Source organism: Crinia signifera, chromosome 1 (assembly GCF_055691185.1).
Source record: "Crinia signifera chromosome 1, ASM5569118v1, whole genome shotgun sequence".
In the NCBI taxonomy this organism is placed as follows: Eukaryota; Metazoa; Chordata; class Amphibia; order Anura; family Myobatrachidae; genus Crinia; species Crinia signifera.
The window spans coordinates 357,149,389-357,173,814 of NC_139217.1; the positions used below are offsets into that span (position 1 = coordinate 357,149,389).

The window sequence follows — 24,426 nt, forward strand, 5'->3', positions numbered from 1 at the left end:
CCGGGCATCATAAATACAACCAGAAGCAGACACACGCACGCTGGTTTTTGCCACTTTACCTGCTTCCCCCAAAGTGGAGGTTGACCGGGGCCCTTCTCGTCAGGGTCAGTGCTGTTGCAGCAGCAGGAAGCGGCGGCTACCCTCCTAGCCGCAGGTATCTACCCCGCAGGTACTTGAGCCATGAGCAGGAGATGCGTCTGCCCATAGCGTGGTGACAGCACATAGCATGGATGTGTAGCGGCGGATCTGCTCTGCCACAGCCAGAGCTGAGTGGGATATCCACTGCTCTGCCCGGCTGTTGCATTAATGCAATGCAAGTCTCCACTCTGCCCGACAAGATCTGTTTCTTGGCAAATCTAGTTGCCGTGGCGACCTGGCCCCTGGGTTTTGTCGACCCCTGGCTAAGATTGACAACTGAAATAGGTAGACATGGCTAAGGGCAACAGGGTTGGAAGGTCGACACAAGCATTAGGTCAACAATGGGAAGGTCAATAGTCATTTACATATGTCCACCCAGTTGAGCTGTCAATCACCACTGGCACCTGGTATATCTTTAGATATGTAGGGCATCGCCTGTGTTGCACAGCCAACGCAATATGTTTGAACAACTTTGTTTACAGATATATCCTATTACACTATTACAGGACTTTCATCGGGCTGCTCCCATCTTATGGAATGCCCTTCCACGCACAATAAGACTCTCCGCTAGCCTCCGAACTTTCAAGCATTCCCTGAAAACTCACCTCTTCAGGCAAGCCTATCATATTTAAGTTCTACACGCATAACCCTCTGAGGCACTTATGTATTATATAGCTTCCCTTCTGGACTTGTAACTTGGTGGGACTGCTATGCTATTACTGATGCCTGTCCTTGTGTTTCCCTCCTATATCCCTATAGATTGTAAGCTTGCAGCAGGGCCCTCCTACCTCCAAGTCTGTCTGTTGTTACCCAGTTTGTTTTATCACTGTCTACTATTGTAAAGCGCAACGGAATCTGCTGCACTATATAAGAAACTGTAAATAAATAAAATATATCCCTGGTACACACTGGCCGATGGCTGGATATACTGTCCATTGAAGAATGCAGCCTATATATTGGCCAGTGTGTACCCAGCATTAAGGTGCCTTGAGTACAGAGTTTAGGAACCTCTATGCTGTGAAAATATTTCACCATCCCACCACCATAAAAAACAAGCACAGATTTTTATTTTTACAGTTACCAAACATCACACAGCATGCTGAAAGATGATGAAATGATCGGACACAGTCACCAGATGCTTATGGATATGCAAACATTTATTTGTACAATACTCATGGGTACATAGGTATACAAGAGTCTGCACTCCTTTAGGCCGATTACAATACTGAACAGAATAAGTAGCTTTATGAACAATTGTATCCCTCCAACTCACAGACAACTAGTGAGTCCTGAGACAGGCAAATATCAAAAGAGGCAAAAGAGGTTATGCTTAGAACTGAATATTACAAAATAATATTGAAGATTTACCTGTATAAAACATTAACACTGTCAATTCTAACACGTTTAAATAGGCACAAAAGACAAGTAGATTCACAACATTAAAAGAACGTATAGAGCAATAGGCACTCCCTTTATAATGAAAACAACCAGTGGTATTTTGCATGTAATGGTAAGGGAAGAGGTCCACATAGGAATAAAAAATATAAGGTGTACGCGGTGGGTTGTAAGATAGTAATACTGTGAAGAACCAAGACCATGAATAGTGACCTTTATTTAAAAATAGAAACACAAATATGAATAAATCATGTTTGTACTGCACTTGCTAATGGTCAGACACAAGAGCAGCAATGAATTTCTGGATACTAGTATGGAGCTCTTTAAGGTTTGTATATGTGATTTACTAAAGGAATGAGATATGGGTTTTGTTGCCACAATAAACTTAAAAATGCAGCACATTCAACGTTATCTTGTTGCACATTGAAAAAAAGGGCTAGATTTAGTTTAGTTCCGTTAAGAAAGTTGCACGCAGTCTGAATTTAAGACCAGTACAATTCTAATCACACCAGTGCAATGAGAAGTGATTTAAAGTGAAGTGAAGTAAATCGTTTCAGTAAAGTACTGAAAAAAAGACACATTTTGTAAGTTTGAATTGGTTATCAATTAGAATAAAGATTATTGTAGTTGTTAAAAACACTGCACTGCCCTACAATGCACAGCAATCACAATAAAAAGGAACAATTTAGGTAAGCCGTTCATTGTCGCCACACACGGACACCACACTAAATTACCTCATTGCTTCTGTATGACTGCCAGGAGTAGGGTTTGCATCAGGAGCACCCTAATGAAACATACAGTAGGACTGCATTTGACCTACACCAGAAAATGTGTCAAACTGTATTTAAGAAACATTTCCAGGATTTTTTTTAAAAACATGAAATAATAAAATGAAATCATTCTCAATGTATTAGGCACTCTTAAAAAGCTGGAACATTGTGTTTTTTTAGGGCTACATCCCCAAAATAAGAGATTGAATGTGGACATACAGTAAAATGAAGTCAGTGATACTACGAATATCACAGACTTATTGTGGAACTTCATACAGTAAACAGTCTTCAGCATTCCAATACTGTAAACATAGGCATCAAAACAGAGGATCATAGTCATAACGACTAATGTCTAGACCGGCATAATATCAAGATTAACAATACAAAAAATGTCCTTTTTCAAAAATTGTAGTGTTGTATTTATATTAATTTGTTGTCCCTTTAAACTCCTTCAGCATAAAATGGCTAACTTTCTTGGCTAAGAATTTAGAAAGCCCTATATTTAACTGTTGACACATGTGAGGGGTGGTCGTCAAATAAACTACCGCCTTCCCTTACAAAATATCCTGAGATTTTCACATCACTAAAAAAAGATCCATCAACCAGCATTGTCTGACACAACGTCTACTCCCCCACCGCCAAAATCAAACAGTGGTTCAGCATCCCCACTACCACGAGCCAAGCAATCCTCCAGGATTTTTGCAGGTTCCTGCAGGAAGACCACCAGCACTGTGATGTTGTCACTAGAACCACTCTCTTTAGCTGCAGTAACGAGCCTCTGCGCGACATGTTGCCCATTTCCGTTTTCCTGAAGGTGGTCTAGAACAAGGCCAGGTACCTCGGATGGTGATATGGCATCATAAAAACCATCACAAGCCAAAACCAAAAAGTCCTCTAAACCACTGAGGTGGTGGGTAGTTACATCGCCTTCTCCAGACACATATGGCTTTTGGTCAATGTCACCTGAAAATACGACAAGAACATTATCAAATTATCAGTTATCTGAAGAACACCCCTACACCTCACAGACCCCCAAAATTGGGGAATCCAAACAAACTGCTATGGTCTAATATGTTAGGAACTATATGCAAGACAATCATGTGGCGCAATGTTCAAAACCCCCCCAGAGTCCAAGATGGCTACCTATATACCCCTAGATGCAAGAAGCAGCCGGGAGCGATCCGTCCAGGTCAGCAAGTGGCGGAGCCAGGCACCGAGGAGAGCACAACGGCCACGCCTACCAGTCAGTGAGGGGATACACCCACACAGCACAGCACCCGTCAATGGCAAATAGTGCAGCACAGAGGGCCCACCACAGAGATCACCGAGCCACAGGCTGGCAGGGACAGGAGATAAACTTCGCTGAGGTGCTGCAGGAGGACGTAGGAGAGGTTACCCAAGCCTTATATCTTAGAAGGGAAAGGTATCTCTGCCCAGAAAGCATACTGTATATATTATTAAGGATCTTAGGTGTTTAAACTAAAAAGTACTCTAATAATTGGTACACTGACAAGATCAACATGGTAAATGGCATCCATAGAGCTCATCTCTGTGCTAATCATGCATTTATGTGCAAAGGCTCATCCACACATAAATTAGGTTGAGTGAGGAGGGAAGCCAGCATTGTGGGCTATGCAGAGTTGCACGTAGATAGAGATCCATCTTATTCAAGACATCTGCATCATGTATTGGGGTATTGAACAAGAATATGGACAGTGGTGGTGATTTTGCATAGATGTGTACAGCTCAGCATACAGGCGAATATAAATATTTAGTTCAGCACACACAATGCGGGTGTTGTTATTGTTGCTGACCTGTCTGCAAATCTGAATCAGCCCTATAGTGAGACAAGTGTAAATCTGTAATTGAATGCCTACACACTTGTCCAATTTCAACAGATCGGGCTAAGAAATTGGGTGAAAACAGCCCAAAGCAGATGGGTTTGACATCAGATTCATTCTGATGCGCTGTCCTGTGCATGCCGAATTGGAGTCGGAGGTCCAGTGGGTAGACCATAAGATGGGTCGTCATAAGACCCATCAGCGGTACATCATGGGTGCTTTACAGTATGTATGGCATCCGATCAGGTCCATAGGGCTGTCCCAGCGGTGCCACCACTGGCACACACCTATAGTCTGTAGAGCAAGGAAACACCAGGCAGGAGAGGCGCATTCCCCACTTTGTATCCTCAGCGGCGTCCATTCATTTGAGCATTTAGCTTCATCGGCAGCTCCCCTGGGGGAACTTTTTACATGCGATAAATCACATGCGATTCAAGTGTCAAACTGTATGTGAGCTCTCCCAGGGAGCTGCCAGGGAAGTTGAAGGTAAATCAGGTCCAACTTGTCCTCAAGACAAATCAGAGAAATGTATAGGGGCCTTTAGACTTTCTGTGCGAGTGGGAGAACCCTTGCAGTTCAATCAAAAGTAGATAAACAGTTATGTCTGCACTGCTATAATCTGTAGTTGGCAATCCATACAAGGTTACTTTGGAGGACAACCCTAAAATGGCACTATAACACTTAAATAATTAAAAGTACTCACCTATAGCTCTGGATACAGCAAGAGTCCCGTTAACTCGCCAGCACCCCATAAAAGTAACACAGCCCCCCATTGACTCGATTCTTTCACGTTCATCCTATGAAAACAGAGGTGTTAAAAGAAAATGGCCAAAATATGCAAGGTACTGTATTAAACACTAGAGAAACATAAAATGTGCTATATAAGTATAGACAAAAGTACTAAAAGTTAAGCTCCCCTACCACAAACAATTGATTCCTGATTAACTAAGAGAGCATGCAACTAGCTTCTGTACAAGGGTTCTCCCAACTGCCACGCTCTCTCTGCAAGCAATTTTACCCAGCACGGAGATAAACACGGGCCTTACCCATTTCAAGTATATTAATAATATGCACATAATCCATGCGTATTATTCTTATTATAATTGTTAAATGACCATAAGGCAATCTATTTGATATTTAAATACCCAACAAATTATTGTTAAACATTATTTTTATAATGTAAGGCTATATAAAAGTACACAATGCTCTTCAAAATAAAAAATATAAAAACTATTAATTTTAAAACCTGTCTCCATTGATAATTTACATTAGTAGTTTACAGTATGTGTTTTGCAGATCTCCACCAGGAGCACATATGGTACATCCAATTTGACGCACCAAGTTGCTGCGGTTTTGTGAGCTATGTTTTGAAATGGGATGTATATTGCAGCATACGTGGCCTCAAAATGACTGATGTCGAACAAGGCTCCACTCCTGGCATTCATACATACTTTGTAGAAGCCAAAGTTAGCTACAAGAAAGTATCCCAGAGTTAGTAGTATCAGTTACAGAGGCAGAACTCTGGGAGGCAATGGAGTCTGCCACCGGGCTCCTGCTCCCAAGGGGGCACCTCTCCTCCCCATGCAAGTATAAATCAGTTATTTAAAAGCCAACAATATTGCTTCTGTGGCTGAGCTCTGAGTAATATATGTTACCTATCTATATTTCTTAACAGAAATATAATTTTATGTAAGGGTTTATTGTGTTGTGTGTGTGTGTGTGTGTGTGTGTGTGTGTGTGTGTGTGTGTGTGTGTGTGTGTGTGGCACCAATATATATCTTGCCTCCGGGCATCTGGAACGAACTTACTGATCAGTTACACATATAAAAAAAAGCCTGGCTCACCTCTCTCTCTGGCTTGTGGGGCTCCATGAGTGTTACTGGATTCCCTTGTTGCACAAGAAGTGCTTGGGAGTCTCCTAACCAAGCCACATGCAGCCGACCACCCTCCAATAGGGCACACACCCCAGTGGTACCACTGCGCAGTCTCTGTAGAAAGAAAAGATGGTCTGAATTCTGCCTAATAGTAGCAATTTAACTCTGTAACAGTATGAAAACCGCAGTGTTATACAAAATCAGTAGCGAGAAAAAATATCAGTACTTAAGTGGAAATATAAACAGCGTAAAGTTATATTCCAGAACATTTCAGTGTGAATTTCTCACAAATGATTTTCACTCATCATGGAGAAGGCATAATTAAAACTGCGGAAGTGCAGTAGCTGCTGCTGGCACCCGGTCTGCCTTGATGTTTTGCAACGTGAGGAGCTGAACAAAGATTTTGCTACCTGGGATGCCCATCCCTCAAAAATGTGAATCTTCCAGCAAAGAATGTGTGTAAGTGGGAATAATCTCCCAAGATACACCAGGCTATAGATTCCTTGGGGGAAATTTAATAGGATGAGAAATTCAGAAAGTGAGAGATTTGGTAAGAAATCTCCAGGTTTTTTTAAAGTGGCAATCATTTACACTGCAAAACCAGTTTGAATATAAAGTGTAAATGATGGCCGCTTTAAAAAACCTGGAGATTTCTTTCCAAATCTCTCACTTTCTGAATCTCTCATCCTATCAAATTTCCCCTATTATTTCAGTTCTGGTGAAGGTAAGAAAAAATGGCTTTTATTTCAAAAGCCGGGTGAGTCCTTCCAGACAATTGTGAATCTCTGTGCTGTAAATTCCAACACTTTTGGTGTATATTTTAATAGTCTTTAACATCAGTACCAATGAATTTTTAGCATCCATGGAAGTGGTATGTGTACCTTCACCTTCCTATTTGAGCCCAAAATCATTCTATCCCCATTTATGCAGTCAGATCGTCCTATTATCTATAAGGATTTGCCATTTGGTCTAGCCATGGGCCTGTACCATTTCACAAAATTCATGCCAGTATGAAGGTGGGTATAAAGGTTATACCTTACTTCGACAATCTTCTCATAAAAGGCCAACTTGGCTCCATTTTTGCAGATGCGCCTAGAGCGCACAGCACAAGTCCATCAGAAACACATACTCTGAACACAAAGTAGTCACCTTGTCTGCAAATGTTGTTTCTGTGGGTGATTAATGATTCTGGGGATGTTCTTTGGCACCTGGCTACAGTGAATGTCCCTTCCAGAAGCCAAGGCAGGTGCTCTTCAGAGTTTGATCAGGCAGTTTCAGACCATCTTTTGCATGAAACTGTTGGATAAATGGTCTCAACCTTCAAGACCATTCAGTGCGCCAGACTCCACTCACAAGAATTTCAGTGGGACATTCTGCGGAACTGGTCAGGTCCTTACTTGGACTATGATTCAGGTTCAGAAACCAATACTGGTCTTTGAATTGAACTCGATGGTCGCAAGTCTTTATTCAGCCTTATCTACTTTGTAACTATGAATTACCACTGGGTCTGCAAGATCATGTGATGCAAGAAACCGAGTTTTCATGCTTTCTGATTTCACTTTTGTCGCTTTTTGGCCTTCCTTTAGTGGGGTTTGTAGGCTGCTGTACATTTCCAGCAGTGTCTAGGCGTTGCTCAAAAGCTTGACCATTTTGCTGGGAGTGTTATTGGGTTTCAACCTCTTTTTGTCCGCCTTTGGTTCAGAGAAATGTTAATTTGGTTCTCTCTGCTCTTCACAATGCTCCCTTAGGGTGGTTAGATTCAACTAAACTTAAAATTTGTGATGTGGAAATAGACCTTCTTCATGGCCATTGCATCAGCTTTGAATGTTTGTAAGTGAGGAACATGGTGTTGCAAGTGACCTTTCCTCATATTTCATGAGGACAGGGTGATTTTGCGTACCATGCCTTCATTCCAAACAAGGATATTTCCTCTTTTCATTAAAACCAATAAATTGTCTTTTTTGTAATTTGCCTTTCACCAGCAAGTCCGACAGCATGGATGAAGGAGAAAAGGGTATTTTTGTGTGTTCACTGTTAAATGCTTTTCTCTGAATACATCTAGGGGACACTGATTTCCTTCCCTTACACTTAAGCATTGAAGGTTTCTGTTGCCATGTATTTGGTTTGAGGTTCCAGACATTTCACTGAGTTACTGCTTCTCTTTTCAATTTGCCTTCTGTAGGTAGGATGTAACATCTATATTTAATTGCCATCTCCTGTGGTTCCTGCAGCAACCCGTGGTAGGAGTCTCTCCAGATATATTGAACACTGAGTATACAAAAATACCATTGTGTCACGAGGATTGAATTTGATAAGCACTGCTCTAAAGGACTCAAACTGCATATTAACCCTTTAAGTGCCAATTGAATTTGTCAAAATAGGTGTGGAAATGGCAAAGGAATCATTTTTATTCATTATAATGACCTGTAATGTTTATCTTTTGTATTGGAAACAAAATCCCGGTACTTGTGTATTATAGCGGCGCCCCCAATGTACATCGCACAATGTTTTTATCGCATCGCATGCCATGCACCCGATGGCATGTGATGCGACGCGATTTTTGCCCCCTATGCGATGAAACATTGTATAAGCACCCTAAAGGGTGCTTTTAAGCACCCAAATGGGTGCTTACAATGTTAAATGCACCCCCACACTATAAACGTGAACCCGAAGCGTGGCGAGGGCAGCGGTACGCGTCCTCCGACCTTTTCATACCCCCACTATCCATGCCGGCGTGGAGTTGAGAATAGAAAGTGTGAAGGTATCCGCGTCCCCTTGCGGGGCTCGCTGCGCTCGTCACGCTTCGGGCTCGGTGGCTCGCCGACGTGGATAGTGGGGGTAGGAAAAGGTCGGAGGACGCGTACCGCTGCGCTCGCCACGCTTCGGGTTCACGTTTATAGTGGGGGGGTGGCGTGGGGGTGCATTTCACATTGTAAACATTAGGGTGCTTATACAATTTTTAATCGCATCGCATTGTATGCCATACACAATGTCATACAATTTCAAAATTGTATGACATTGTACAATATCGCGCGATATCGCGTCGCATCGCATACCATCGCATGCCTTATGGTATGTGATGCGATGGGCGCCGCTATAATACACAAGTACCAAATCCCCTTTTACACAACATTTTTTATTTGAATTTATATAACAAATGCGAGCAACGCTAGCATTTTTAGCGGATATTTTCTCACATAGATGTTGGCACTCAAAGGGTTAATCTTTATTACTACCAATTTCCTGCTATATCCCAGATATCTTAAACTGGTCTAACACAATTAAATGAAGACCCTTTCTGTTAATCAGTGAACTTCCAGTGTGCACCTGTTAATTCTATCACCTTGCTGGGATTTATTTGATTACAGTGGAACCCAGTAAAATAGATTGTGAAATGATCTCTAAATATTCGTTCTACAGTAACAAATATCATTTTTCAAACAGTATCAGTCATAAAGGTGCCAATACATGACGCGAGATGTGCTAGATGCGTTTTGTACTGTATAGCATCGCATCTAGTTCAAATCCCATGCGATGTGCTACAACAGCGTGTGACAAACTAGATGCGATGTACAAAAAGTACTGCCTGCACATCCTTTTTTTGGTTTGCGATATGAACTATGCGTAAAAGTTAAAAACGCATCTGAGAATCACACCATGTGTGGGCACCATAAGCTTAAATATAGGTATAATCCATATACCTAAAATAATTGTTTCCTACTTTGCTTTCACATATAAGTTCTATGCTGGATAAAATACTGCTGGTGACATGCTTTTTACACTATTACCCCATCTGTTGTTGGCAATGTGATCTCTGCAGATGAGCAGGGACGATAGAGGGCCACTGTTGTGAAAAGCTTACAGAAAGGAAGCTTTCAGTTTTTCATCCAATTATATAAAGGGGATTCGGTCTAGTGAAAAAATAGGCTGCTCCAGCCAAAGAAACTTCACCAATTCCACAAAGTTAAGTCACACACATTTCACATTAAAAACATGTCTGCTCTATAGAGACAACTCACTTGCTGTGATGATAGTAGTGTAGTGGTGCCAAGTGGAGACAGTATGGCTTTACACTGGGGGAGCCATCAGCTACACAGTACTGTTCTGAAGACTAAATCAGCTGTTTATTGAAGAAGAAATTAAGTTCATAATTGATGACTGTTTTTAACATATTTACCATTCTCTTTGCTCTCTTCAGGAACATAGCATCTGTACGTTGAAAGGCTTCCTTCAGGGCTCGAGCTGGATCTGACACCAATGCTTCATGACGAGCCACCATCACATGTACATGGGTGGCAGCATAATTGGCAGCATCCAACCCGCCGTGCCCGTCAAACACAGCAAAGAATGATCGCTCCACACCATCCTGAAAGCAATAAAGCTGCTCATTAGTATATTTGATTATTTCATGAGCAAACAGAAAATATGGCCAGCAATCATTCTGATTGGGAGTTTTCATACTATTTCCATGCACTACAAATATGACACTGCGTTAGCAACAAATAATTTGATAGCAGATAAGAACCACTTGGCCCAACTAGTCTGCCCTTAATACATGTACATACTTAGGTTAATTGCTGTCTGTAGCTATGCAAACAATGACTGTACCCTATGAACCAAATTCAAGTAATAGATGGTCCTAAGTTCCAGCAGGCTGACCAGCAGCATGGATGCATGCATGAGGATTAGGAGGATTGGTAAATGAAACTGCCCTTTTCTGCAGAAAGTTAGCACCTGGTGGGGGATAGCTGTCACAATGGAAGCTTGAAAGATCTCCTTGCCGTCAAATATCACGGATCCTCCTAAAATCGAAGGAAGCAATGCTCCGTAGACACAGCTGATTAGATCTCTGGCATTTAAGGCGGCCACCCACTAGTGCGAGGTTCATATGCAGTACCTCGCATGCGATACCCCGCCATCTCACCAGGTGGCTCTCGGGGGACAGTATCCCACAAAGTACATTGTATGCGGTCCTTCTGCATGCAATCTATATCTCATGCGATCCCAGCAGAGGCTACGGGCTGCGACAAATATTCATGACAGCCCGTAGGATCTGCAACTGCAATACGCGGTACACGAGAACGTGCCTCACATCGCAATTGCAGGTAAATGTAATTCGATGTGTCACTTTTTATGCGATCCATCGCAGCAGTGCATCGGAATCACATAAAAAGTGCCCATGTCGCACTAGTCGATGGGGGCCTTTAAACTCTAAGTGAATAGAGCAAATGAGATACAATTTCCGGTACTTGTGTATTATCACGGCTCCCATCTCATCCCATCTCATTGCATACCATAAGGCTTAAGATGGTATGCAATGAGATGAGATGTGCTGCGATGGGACCCGATCTTATACAATTTAAAATTGTATACCATTGTATATGGCATACGATGAGATGAGATTTTAAATTGTATAAGCACACTAATGGGTGCTTTAAATGTTAATTGGCCCCCCTATAAGATTTTTAATTGTATAAGCACCCTAATGGGTGCTTACAATGTTAAATGCACCCCCACTATCAACGTCAACCCGAAGCGTGGCGAGTGCAGCGAGCTTGCAAGGGGCGGCGGTACGCGTCCTCCGACCTTTTCATACCCCCACTATCCATGTCGGCGTGGAGTCGATTTTATATAGTGTGGCGAGCGCAGCGAGCCACCGAGCCCGAAGTGTGGCGAGCGCAGCGAGCCCCACGAGAGGACGCGTAATACATGTAAAGTAAAACGCGGCCGCTCGCCACGCTTCGGGCTCGGTGGCTCGCCACACTATATAAAATCAACTCCACGCCGACATGGGTAGTGGGGGTATGAAAAGGTCGCAGGACGTGTACCGCCGCCCCTCGCTGCGCTCGCCACGCTTTGGGTTGGCGTTGATAGTGGTGGTGGCGTGGGGGTGCATTTAACATTGTAAGCACCCATTAGGGTGCTTATACAATTAAAAATCTTATAGGGGGGGCAATTAACATTGAAAGCACCCATTAGTGTGCTTATACAATTTAAAATCTCATCGTATGCCATTGTATGCCATATACAATGGTATACAATTTTAAATTGTATAAGATGCCATAAGATGGAAATCGTGGGCGCCGTGATAATACACAAGTACCTAATTTCCAAAGTCAGATCCATAGTACCAACTATCCTCTTCCAGTACAGGTTTGACAGAAGTGGTTAGATTAGCCACTAAAGAGTCTGAGGGGTATATTTACTAAAGTATGTGTTTGTAAAAATGAAGATATCACTGATAGCAACCAATCATAATATATTCGAGCCTTATCCAAGTGAAGGAACACACTGTGTTTCTGGTACTGTTTATAGTATAAATTAAAAGAGCCAGGAACTATTTCTGCTTTTTTTTTTATTCAGCCACGGACAGCAAGGGCTGTGAAATGCCAGTACACTGGATTAGGGCTTGGTTAGAATATCATCCAGATACAGTCAGATGAAATGTGCCTAAACCAAAGTGTAAAACTGTTTTTTTCCCCCCATATTAGACCACTGGAAACTTTAGATTAAAGTATGTGCTGCTGACCAACACATGTCTGCCATTCCTTCCTTCCTGCTGGCAACTAACAGAACAGCTCCAGTGCATTACGGATGGTGTAATGGTTAGCATTACTGCCTTACAGCACTGAGGACATTGGTTTGATTCCCACCATCGCCCTAACTGTGTGGAGTTTGTACATTCTCCCTGTGCTTGCGTGGGTTTCTACGGGTACTCCAGTTTCCTCCCACAATCCAAAAATATACTGGTAGGTTAATTGGCTTCCAACAAAATTAACCCTAGAATGTCTGTGTGTGCGTGTACATGTGGTAGGGAATATAGATTGTAAGCTCCACTGGGGCAGGGACTGATGTGAATGTTCAAATATTCTCTGTAAAGCGCTGCATAATATGTGTGCGCTATATAAGAAACTTAATAATAATAATATGTGATAAATGACAGCTAACGTCCACAGTGTTATAATACTATTGACATCTAAGGCTGCTTGTTGTAAAGCCAATTAGCAAGGTTTTCCTTAAAAAAAAAAAAAGAGTCACTCTTGTTATATTAATAATGCATTGTCAATGCACAATATGGTGCAGGTAGTTTTAATCCCTGGGAATGTAAGCTGTACTGGAATGGGGAGGAACCATGTACAAAGCCAATGGAGGCACAAGCAGACAACAAGAGTGTCATGGCACAAAGACTAGCAATGTGTAACAAGGTACATACTGGCACAGTATAGTGTCAACGGAAAGGGGCTGGCACTGCGTTTAATGACTTTTAGCGTTATGCACCCTGCCAACACAAATCATCCCTCAAACTTATTTTTCAATTCTGAAAAAGTGTTATAAACCAGACCTAAATGTTGGTGCTTTTAAAAAAAATTCTCTTCTTACTTCTATGATGTCAGACAGTGCACATTATTTACCGTAATGCCGAAAAGCTGGTTGAACTCCAAAAGTGAAAAGTGGCGGTCCTCCATTTTCCTTCGTGTGTTGCGGATTGCATGAACAGATATGTAAATCTGGCGCTTAGTGGTTGGTGCTGATGGCAGCTGTTTCTGCCACTGGCTGCTGATGTCATGCAGACAGGTGAGGCAGTGTTGCAATAATGTATCTAAACTGAGGACTACATAAACAGAAGATAAAGAGTTAAGGAGAGCATGGAAGAAGAGGAGAGAACAAATGTAGAGAATTGAAATAATTTAGTTTGAAATCAAATTAACTTCCCCATGCCAAAATAAGTGCATTCAGGGGATGGTGTGTGCAATGCTTGATGAGAAAACATACCTGTGGATTAAAGCCGATTAATTTGATGGTCGCCGGCTTGGTACATGTGTGAGTTATTTTGTTTCTGTGCAGGGTAAATACTGGCTGCATTATTTTTACACTACAATTTAGATTTCAGTTTCAACACACCCCATCCAAATTTAACTTTCTCTGCACGTTACATCTGCCCCACCTGCAGTGCACATGGTTTTGCCCATTTTGAGAACATATTTGTACTGCGATCAGATCTGAATAAAAGCCATAGTCCAATGTCGGAAATCCGCATTTGACTGGTTGGTAAGTGATTTATGTGATTTGCAGCCTACAGGTACCATGAAACATTAAGTTGCACAAAATCAGGAACAAATATCATCTTTTAATATTGCAGACGAGTGTGAATTGCTTTGTATAGAATTTTTTTTTTTTTTTTTTTAGAAACTACTATAATTAAACACAATAATAATATGACTATAAACATGACAGATGATTAATAATAATAATAGTACTGAATCAATTAGCAGCTCAGGTATAAAACCTAAGACAAGCTGCCTCATTATCACACTTGCTCCTGAGGAAGCCGGAGGTGAATATTCCGGGGAAACGCGTTGAGCACATTCAAACTGTCTGACTTCATCCTTCCAAAAAAGTGACCGAGTTCATCTTCCCTTGATGTCCCTTTTTCAAAAATATTTGGATATTCCCCTAATTCATCCAAATAAAGGAAGATCCTCGCATGGTAGTCCTGAGCCTAAAGGCATTGCAGAACTGTCGCTGTCACAAGGAATCTGGCTACAAATTTGGACCAGAGACACTGGATGGTAATATATTTGTCAGCTTCTAACATCCCCCCCATTCATGGGACTAGCTATAATGAAATCACACCTCAAAGTGATATACTACAAATGATTCACAAAACGAGATATTTATTTTTAATATTTTTTATTTTTCATATTAAATGTATATGTGTTTATTTTTATGTTTACTTTTTATTAAATACTAAATCAAGAGAACCGTGTAGTTAATTATTGAAACAGCAAAGCGCTGGCACACACCATTTCTTCCTCTACCTTAAATTATTAGGGTTCTTGACAAACCCTGTGCCAGCAGCTATTGATTGCGCAACACACACCACTTGATTTTTTTCCCCTTTTTAATACCCAACTTGAATAGGTGTCGTGGAACAACGGGTGATGTAAAATTTCACATGGGATAAGATTCCTTTTTGTGTGTAATAATGCAGCTGGCGAATATGGGTGAAACACACAGTGATCTAGGGCAGAATCTGTGTAGTTACTTAGCCCCAGTATCCAGTCCACGGCATATCTCGTGAGAATGGATATAGAGTATGAATAGATATCGGGTACCTCCGCACCCCCTTCCTCTCTGGTCATGGCTAGTTTGGAGAAAGCTATTTTTGGTTTCTTCCCCTGCCAGATAAATCTCAGCATAGCTTTCCTGAGTCTGTAATTGTCAGTTTTGGTTATGAGAAATGGCAGCAGTTGCATTATATAAAAGATCTTAGGGAAGATAATAGATTTAAAAACTGCTATCCGCCCAACAAGGATATAGGAAGATCCTGCCATCCGTCTAGTTTTGAAATAAGGCTATAGATAATTTTAGTGAAGTTTAGCGAGTATATTTCCGATGGCGATTTGGGTATTAGCATTCCCAGATATTTAAAATGAGTTTGGGTGATTTTGAAGTGTGTGGTATAGCTAAGAGTGGAGAGAACTTCTTGTGAGAGGCTGAGAGTTAAAAGTTCAGATTTAGGGCGGGATGTATTAAAATACATCGCCGCCCTTCGCGCCACCCCCGCCGCGATGCCGCCGCATATGTACTAACATATGCGGCTGGCATTACGGTGACGGAGGCCCCCCGCGATACCTGGAATGTGGTGTGCAGGGGGACTCCGTCACCTCCCAGCCGGCTCCTGCATCCGTCACGCCGGGGACAGCTAAGCAAGCTGTCCCCGGCGCCTCCTCCTCCCCCCTGCAACCGGAAGGACGTCCGGCTTCGTCGATAGGGGGAGGAGAGGTTTACCTTCCAGGGTCCAGGAGGACCCTTCAGGAAGGTAAGCCAGAGGGGGGATCGGCGAGGCGGCGGGTTTGCGTCGGCGGCAAAAAGAAGCCCATAGGCTTCTATAGGGTATCGCCACCCAAAGGTGGCGATACCCTTCACTGCGGTATCATTTTTGATACATAGGAAAATGCAGTAAAACCGGGGTTTTACCGCATTTTCCATTTGATACATCTCGCCCTTAGTGATGTTTATTTTAAAGCCAGCTTTGTTGCCAAATATTGAGATTAGTCGTAGCATGTCATCGGCGAACAAAGCTATTTTGAGTTCCATGCCGATAACACATAGCCCCTTTATATTTGTCTGAAGCTCTTAGCATCATTGCCAGAGGTACTAGCACTATAGCAAACAATATAGGGAAAAGAGGACATCCCTGCCTTGTGCCTTTCTTGAGGATAAAAAGGTCAGATAGAAACCTGTTGCACGCTATTTGAGTTTGGGGATTATGGTAAAACAATCATATAATATTGGCGAAGGCATCAGGTAAGTGGAATTTGTGAAGGAATTCATAGAGGTGAGGCCACTCGATTAGGTCAGAGGCCTTTTCGGCATCTTGTGTTGGGGGTGATGAGGCCTGTGATGCCCCTAGTGCATCTATGACCTTCCTTACGTTAACTACGGAATGCCTGCCTGCTATGAAACCCGTCTGGTCAGGATGAATTATTTGGAGTAAAAGTGGTTTAAACCTGTTTGCCACAATTTTTGCTAATAGCTTGTAGTCTAGATTCAAGAGGGACATTGGCCTATAAGAGCCTGGGAGGGAGAGATCTCTATCTGGTTTGGGGAGTATTTTGAGGACAGCAGAGTTGAAGTGCAGTGGAGGTTATGGCCAAAAGCAATATCGTTAAATGCCTTTGTCAATATAGGAGTTAATGTAGGGGCTAGTAGTTTGTAGAATTTTCCACTATGGCCGTCTGGGCCAGGGGCCTTATTTGGCTTTAGACTTTTTATTGCTGTTTGAGTTTGATAATTCTTCAGTCAAGGTGGGTAAGGTGAAGGTATCCCAGTCAGGTGCGGGATGGGGAGGAGCAGTTAAATTATGGGAAGCGGGGCCAGATTCTGATGTGAGAGAGGAGGAATACAGGATTTTATAAAATTGTTGCATTGTTTGGGCAATTTGGGTATTTGATTGGGTCATAGTGCATGTGCCTTTTAGAAGGTTGGATAGTAGGGTGCCCACTTTATTGCCAAATCGATGGAATTTGTAGTTTATTGAAAAAACGTATCTGTCACCCACATCCGCCAGGCATTCATCAAAGTGTGTCTTCGCTAGAAGGTATATTTGTTTTAATTCAGGTGTGGGAGAGGATTTGAAGTTTTGAAATGCAGTTGTTAGGGCCGTTTGTAATGTTTGGTATTTTTTTCACGTAGTTTTTATTGGCAGCTGCTGTAAAGGAAATTATTGAGCCTCTTAAGACTGGTTTCAATGTCATCCAGAACAAAGAGGGGTTGGAGTCAGCAATATCAACATTGTCCCTGCTATAATTTTGAACTTTCAATTCCAGTAGGTCTTGGAATTTGAGACTTACAAAATCTAGCTGCGAATCTCCACAGTATTTTAGATCCAGGTTCATCCATCATATGTAGGTGTGTTGTTACCATTGCATGGTCTGATAATATTATGGGCTCAATGTTGGAACGCGTAGAAAGGGGAAAAATAGTGTGTGACATAAATATATAATCAATGCGGCAAAGAGACCCATGGGCTGAGGATAGGCAAGTATAATCTTTATCTAGAGGGTGACGTGCTTTCCATACATCTATGACTTGTAGAGAGTCGTTTAAAAAGTGCATGAATAATCTGTGCACCTGCTAAACGTGCACTGTTGGGGGTACTTGAGGACCAGGGTTGGGAACCACTGCCCTATAGGATAGCTGTTGTGTGATATTTGCTACTGCCTTAGAAAGCAGGGGGGTCATGACTGCATTAATGGCCTCTGCAACTTCCCTGTAGGTAACAGGGGCCTCAGGGCCCCTACTCACATGGCTCCTGGGCTCTGTGTCACCTGCTGAAGCCTTCTTCTGCACAGGGAGGTCCCGGTCCCCATTGTCGGTGGGCGCCATGTCATCAGCCGCCCTCCTGCGCTCTGTGCATGGCGGCTGGGCTTGCTGGGGCGTGTGGTGTGACGGAGGTACTGGCAGATGAAGATAGCGCTCCAACTGTTCAGCGGGTGCTGGGGGAGAGGAGGGGTGAGTGCTGCCGCGATTTGAGGCTCTAGGAGCCATGTAATACTGCCGGAGAGTGAGGCGGGAGACTGAGCAGGGAGAAGGAGCTCCTTACTCCATAGCACTGGAACCGCATGTCTGACAACCGTTGCATTATTTAATGTGTACTGAGCTTTATTTTAAATGGAGGATTCTTTGTACATAAAAGGAAATATTCCTTATGCCGTTACTTTGCTTCTGTTTTATGCATACCCTTAGGGACTAGTATTCCATGTCCCTGCCTATAGACATCATACCAACCCAGTTGAAGAAACCCAGATTATACTGGCTATGCCATGTGTCACCCATCTATGCATCCCTCCAGTTCAGTTTAGCTTCTTCCCTTATGTGCTTCTCCTTCTGTTACTTTTACCATCATCTACTACAAGGGCTCTCAAACTATTTTGCTCTCACACCCCATCACTCAACTACTTTTACAGGACCCCAGCAAGCTAACACAGAATGGTCACCACACGGCACTTGCATGGCAGCATTGCAGAGGCAAACAATTATGCCAGGAGTCTGACAATTCAACAGATGTGTCAGACTTCTGGGATCACTATCAGATATCAGAGAAATCAGATGGTCATCAACAAGGAGTCATGACCTCATGATGAGATGGTTGCGACCCGCAGTTTGAGAATCACGGATATAGTCCATACACCCTACAATGGCACATAAGCCTTGATTTCTGTCACACTGCTGCAGCAACAATATTTATATGCTTGTCATTGCCTTCCATTGTATTTCTTGTTTTGACCATTTGTTCATGTGCTTTGTAAAGGAATGTACACATTCAATTTGGAATATATAGTACAGATCTGCACTATATAGTCTTACCTGCACAGTCTTTCTATTCAATTGCGATGCCAGGCATCAGGATCGCATTGAAAATGTTAGATTTTGCCTATGTAAGCAAAATCGAATAGCAAAATAGATGAAATCGAACCGTGTGTACACTCTATAAGGAACTGCAGAAATCTTGTGGCACCATATAAAGAATAGTCATTTTAATATTGAAAAGCTTGAAAACCGTAAAAATCCATTTGCCAGTTTAACAGCTTACTGCTCTACCACCGTTTACCAAAAGAGGGCGCTCACCTACTACTAAATGGCAAATATACATCACTAAATTCTATTCTTTATATCAAATATTTAAAAACAAGGATAATAGTATATATATGTTAAAAGATGTAGACATGAAGATTCTCATCCTGCACCACACTTCCTTTTGCAGAAGTTAGTGATCACATGTGCATACAACAAAATTGTGTATATATAAACTCATGGGTGTTTTGTGTGTGCTCCATATCAGTTATCTGAGATACAATTAAATTGTGGGAGCTATTCAATTTATTTCACTACTAGCTGCCACTAGTGGGCACCCGATGGAGCAACCATTGCTCCTTTCATGTGGAAAAACTATACATGGATAAACCCATTCTAATTGGCTGTGACAATTGAAGTGCTCCACTAGGCACCCAGTAATTAGTGCTGTGTAAGAAACAAACAAACAATTAAAACTGTCCCGTGAACAGACAGCTTGTGAAAATGGTGAGAAACGTTCCTTGAAATAATAAGTGAATGCCAAGTTATAGATAAGTGGTTTGAACAGACCAGAATATGTTTATTTAACATGACCTATTTTGAGGTAAATTTGAGTTTTATTAACTAGTGGAGATTAATACTAAGCAATTGGCTCCTGCCATTCTTCAAGCACAGCCTGTAAGGCTGGGGTAGCCAACCCTAGTCCTCGAGAGCTACCAACAGTGCATGTTTTGCAGGTCTCCTCACAGAATCACAAGTGAGCTAATTAGCTCCATCTGAGTATCTTTTAAAATGTGTCAGTGCTTAATGAGTGCAGCTGTGCAGCAGCTAGGTTGTCTGGAAAATGTGAACTGTTGGTAGCTCTCGAGGGCTAGGGTTGGCTACCAGTGCTGTAAGGTGACTGAGCTCTCCTCAGTCACTAAACTCAGATAATTAGAGCACGTGTGGAAACAACGCATCCTGTATTTCCAGATCTCTGCATTCTGGGGTAAAGGGAGCCCTAAGTCTTACCCGGTCACAATTAGACCTTGTGAAAATGGAATAAATATTCAGCAGTATATGTGGACTCATTGATTGGTCTATGCAGCATATCATACTCACGATCTTTATTCCCTTGATCATCTTGTATTCCCTCAACAACATCCTGATCCCTTTCCACAAATGAGTCCAAGTCATGCTGCAGTGTCTGCTGGACGGCAGCTCTGACTAGAGAAGCAGCCAGCCAAGCTGGACCACCCCTGCATAAACAGAGAGAAGGGATGCTAAGTCCAGAAACACCAAAGAATATTAACACATCTCTAAAACAATTCAGAAATATGTATTTCACTTTAACTTCTGTTCAGTCACCAACACCTGAAAAGTATGGGGAAGACCTACAGAAAAGCACGAAGGGTAGGTAAATGGGTAGAGAAAGAGAGAACCATAAGAAAGGGGAGAGGGATACAGTAGGAATGCTAAAAATTGGATTGTATGTATATACTGTAGAGAAAATCACGGTAACCATACTGAAACAAGTCTTTCTGTGGCACTGTGCACATACTGTACAATTACAGCTATACAAATGGTTTGGAAATATACTTTATGCTTACACTTTATCCTGTATAATAAAAGGCCAACGCTGTTCCTCAACTCCATGAGGAGGAGTCAAGTGTTTTGCGCTCTGGCAGCCACTTGTTGGTGCTCAATGGAGCAATTCAAATCTTACTCTGTTCAGGTAATCACAGCTGCCGGTGCTGACAATACAGGTTATGTTTTGTCATTTTGACATGCTTATAACTAATTATTAATTCCAAAAACTAATGAAATGTATATAATGTTCTGTTTTTAGAGAAAATACAATGGAGTCATTTTATTTTGACCAACTTCTACATTTGACGTAAGCAGCTGGAGCCCTTGAAGTACATCACATGTCGTGTGTTATGGGTAAAAGGGGCAATTTGCCAGAGTTGCAAAAAGGAATGATTATCATCATTCGGGTCAAGGGTGTTGGCATTTCTGATTTGGGAATTGTTCACATGCTGCTGTGAAGGTGTATTGTGGCTGGACACAGGGCACCAAAGCAAATACCCAACATGGAAACTGCAGAGCACCATGTGCCATTGATGTGAGAGAGGAGCGTTGGCTACAAAGATGTGCGAGAGCTGACCCACATGATAGTGGAGTGGCCGACCTTCCAGATAGGTCACTAAAATGAGTCTAGCTAACCATGCTGCATGAGGTACGAAGCAAACGGATGGTCACTGCACCTATGCTAATGAAGGCTTTCATTTCCCTGTCCGTATCAGAATTGGACCTCCGCTGATTGTTGAAGAGCTGCCTTCTCTGATGAGCCACATTTTTGCCTTTTCAAGAGGATGGATGTTGGCATGGGGTGTGGATCATTAGGTCACCAGCATGTTGGTAGACAGTCAAAAGCTCGACATGGGGTTTTTCACACGTTTTGTCCCAAATGTCGACACGGACACTGAAACGTAGCACCGCATCCCCTCATATGGCTTGCTGCACTCGCCGTCCTTCATATTCTCCCACCACGCCCTAGTGCAGTGGTGTCAAACTCACGGCCCTCCATCTGATGTGGAACTACACATCCCAGCATGCCCTGCCACATTTTATATAGTGGATTGATAGAACTGGACAGGGCATGCTGGGATGTGTAGTTCCACAACAGATGGAGGGACATGAGTTTGACACCACTGCCCTAGTGGATGCTAGGGTATGAAATACCGCCTGTCAGCACATATCTAAAAAAAAAAAAAAAAAAAAAAAGTGAATAACCCCATGTCGACCTTTTGACTGTCGACCTAACCCATTTTGACCTAGACTCATGTTGACCAACATGCTGGTGACCAAATGACTGTATACTTTGGCATGTCAGGTGAGAAAAACCGCAGAACAAACAACCTGCAACCATTGCTGGAACACCACAAGCTGGTGGCTGCAGCGTTATGGTCTGGACAATTTTATTGTGGCATTCTCTGGACACACTCATCCATGTGGAAGGCACACTCGCCTGATTTGGTTCTCAATCGTCAGATCACATACACACGTATATGAGGATTGACTTCCCTGAGGTGGATGGGATATCCAGCAAGACAATATGATGTCACATAGCTAGAAACTAAGTATAGCCGAGCTTACGGCTTCCACAGGACTTTGGGCCTTATTCTAGTTCACTCTTTCTGACAAAAACCTTCTTAGATGGACAAAAGCATGTGCACTGCAGGGGGGCAGATGTAAAATGTGCAGAGAATTAGATTTGGGTGAGTTATTTTGTTTCCGTGCAGGGAAAATACTGACTGCTTTATTTTTACACTGCAATATAGATCTCACTTTGAAGTAAAACCCCACCCAAATCTAATTCTCTCTGCACAAGTAACATCTGCCCCACCTGCAGTGCACATGGTTTTGTCCATCTAAGAAGGATTTGGTACTTGTGTAATAGGCCCCCCCAGACCCGATTTTTAATTGTATACCCACCATGATGGTTAATTATTAGGTAAAATGCCCCCCATTGTTAACCACGATCAACGCAAACCCGAAGCGTGGCAAGCGCAGCAAGCCCGCGAGGGGCGGCGGTACGCGTCCTCTGACCTTTTCATACCCCGACTATCCACGTCGAGTCCACTATCAACGCCGAGCCCGAAGTGTGGCGTCCGCTCGCCACGCTTCAGGGTCGGTGGCTCGCCACACTATATAAAATCAACTCCACGCCGATGTGGATAGTGGGGGTATGAAAAGGTCTGAGGACACGTACCGCTGCCGCTCGCCACGCTTTGGGTTGGCGTTGATCGTGTGGTGGCGATAACAATGGGGGGGCATTTGACAGTCATTACCCATCAGGGTGGGTGTACAATCAATAATCGGGTCTGGGGGGGCATTTAACATAGGAATCAGGCATCTGGGTGCCTGTACAATTAAAAATCAGGGTCCAATCGCATTGCATGCGATGTGGCTGATTTTTGGTTGTACAATGACATAAGATTAAAAAAATCGGGCGCCCAGATGATACACAAGTACCAAGGATTTTGTCAGAAAGAGTGAACTAAAATAAGGCCCTTTATGTCCAAGTACTTCCCTGACCCCCTAACTCCCCAGGCTTGAAACTAATTAAGCATCTTTGGGAGCACCTCAATTATGGTGTTCGCTGTATGGATCTTCTGCCACGCATTTCCAGCAGCCGTGGGATGCACTGCAGTCAGCATGGCTCCAGATACCTGTGCCAACCTACTAACAATGATTTACTCCCAGCCTGTGTCACTGATGTTTGTGATGCACATGGCATTTACTCTGGCTATTAGCTGCTGGTCATAATAACATATCTGGACTGTTAATATCTAATATGAGGCAGCAAAATTAATTATTAGAATGTTTATTAACCTCACTAATCCATGCTAAACAACATACAAGTGTTATTGACTGATGTGGGTTTTGTGCCAGGAAATGCGTCTAGAAAAAGGAAGTACAGAAGGAAATGTTGTCACATGAGGAAGTCGGCTGAGACCAGACAGCGATTGTGATGAAGGGGAAGCTTGCCATTAACAATAATCTCAGAGATAGCCACCATCGTATCTAATGGAGGGAAGATCAGATAAATCACAATGCCCACAGAAGTCATACAGTTGTATATAGGAAGGAAACATCGTGAAAGTTTGGAACACCCAGTATAACATGTTTCTAACTTACGGTTTGTACTATTATGCTGCTAAACTGTAATAAATATAATGTAGCGCTGCATGCACAGATGACAGGGGTGCAATATTTAAAACTAGATCATAAAAAATAAAAATATTGACCACTGTGTACCTTAATGGTGTATACACACGGCAGGTACTGCGGGACTCGCATCTCACGGCATGACAGAGGGGCACAATTTATACTATATAGTGCAGATCTGCACTATATAGTGTTGCCTGCTCTCTCTATCTGGCTGCCGATATGCACTCACACTGGAGCGCGCATCAGGCTCGGAAGCCCTAAAAAAGCATGCGATATATCGGGAACATCGGAAGCCAAATCTAACCGTGTATACACACTATAAGACCTTTCTTGTATTTTCATTTTAATGCAAATCCTCTTTCCACCCAACTACTGCATTAATACTAAAAGGCTATACTTCTACCCCTTCCACCAATGCCAATTGGCTGAATGAGCAGTGTCTGAGGCAATGTTCCCTCTAATTTTACGAAGGCTGTGTGCAGCAAAAGATTTTGTTTGTGCAACTTTGGAAGGAAATTTTAATTTTTGTGCGTCACTTATATATAACTGGAAAATGACGTTCAGCATATGTGTTAACTTTACTTCAAAAAGGTATTAAACATTTAAAACACA

The 24,426-nt window shown here is 42.5% G+C and overlaps 1 protein-coding gene across 1 annotated transcript in view; it reads right to left on the reverse strand.

Moving 5' to 3' along the window:
* Positions 1-1,277: 1,277 nt before the first annotated feature.
* Positions 1,278-24,426, reverse strand: part of PPM1F (protein phosphatase, Mg2+/Mn2+ dependent 1F) — a 28,082-nt gene continuing 4,933 nt past the window's right edge. The window contains exons 2-7 of the mRNA XM_083149281.1: positions 20,200-20,336; positions 13,431-13,630; positions 10,196-10,384; positions 5,989-6,132; positions 4,848-4,941; positions 1,278-3,266 (exon numbers count right to left, since the gene is read on the reverse strand). Of these exons, the coding sequence (XP_083005407.1) occupies positions 2,902-3,266; positions 4,848-4,941; positions 5,989-6,132; positions 10,196-10,384; positions 13,431-13,630; positions 20,200-20,336 (1,129 nt within the window). The 3' untranslated portion in view covers positions 1,278-2,901. The remainder of the gene's footprint in view (positions 3,267-4,847; positions 4,942-5,988; positions 6,133-10,195; positions 10,385-13,430; positions 13,631-20,199; positions 20,337-24,426) is intronic.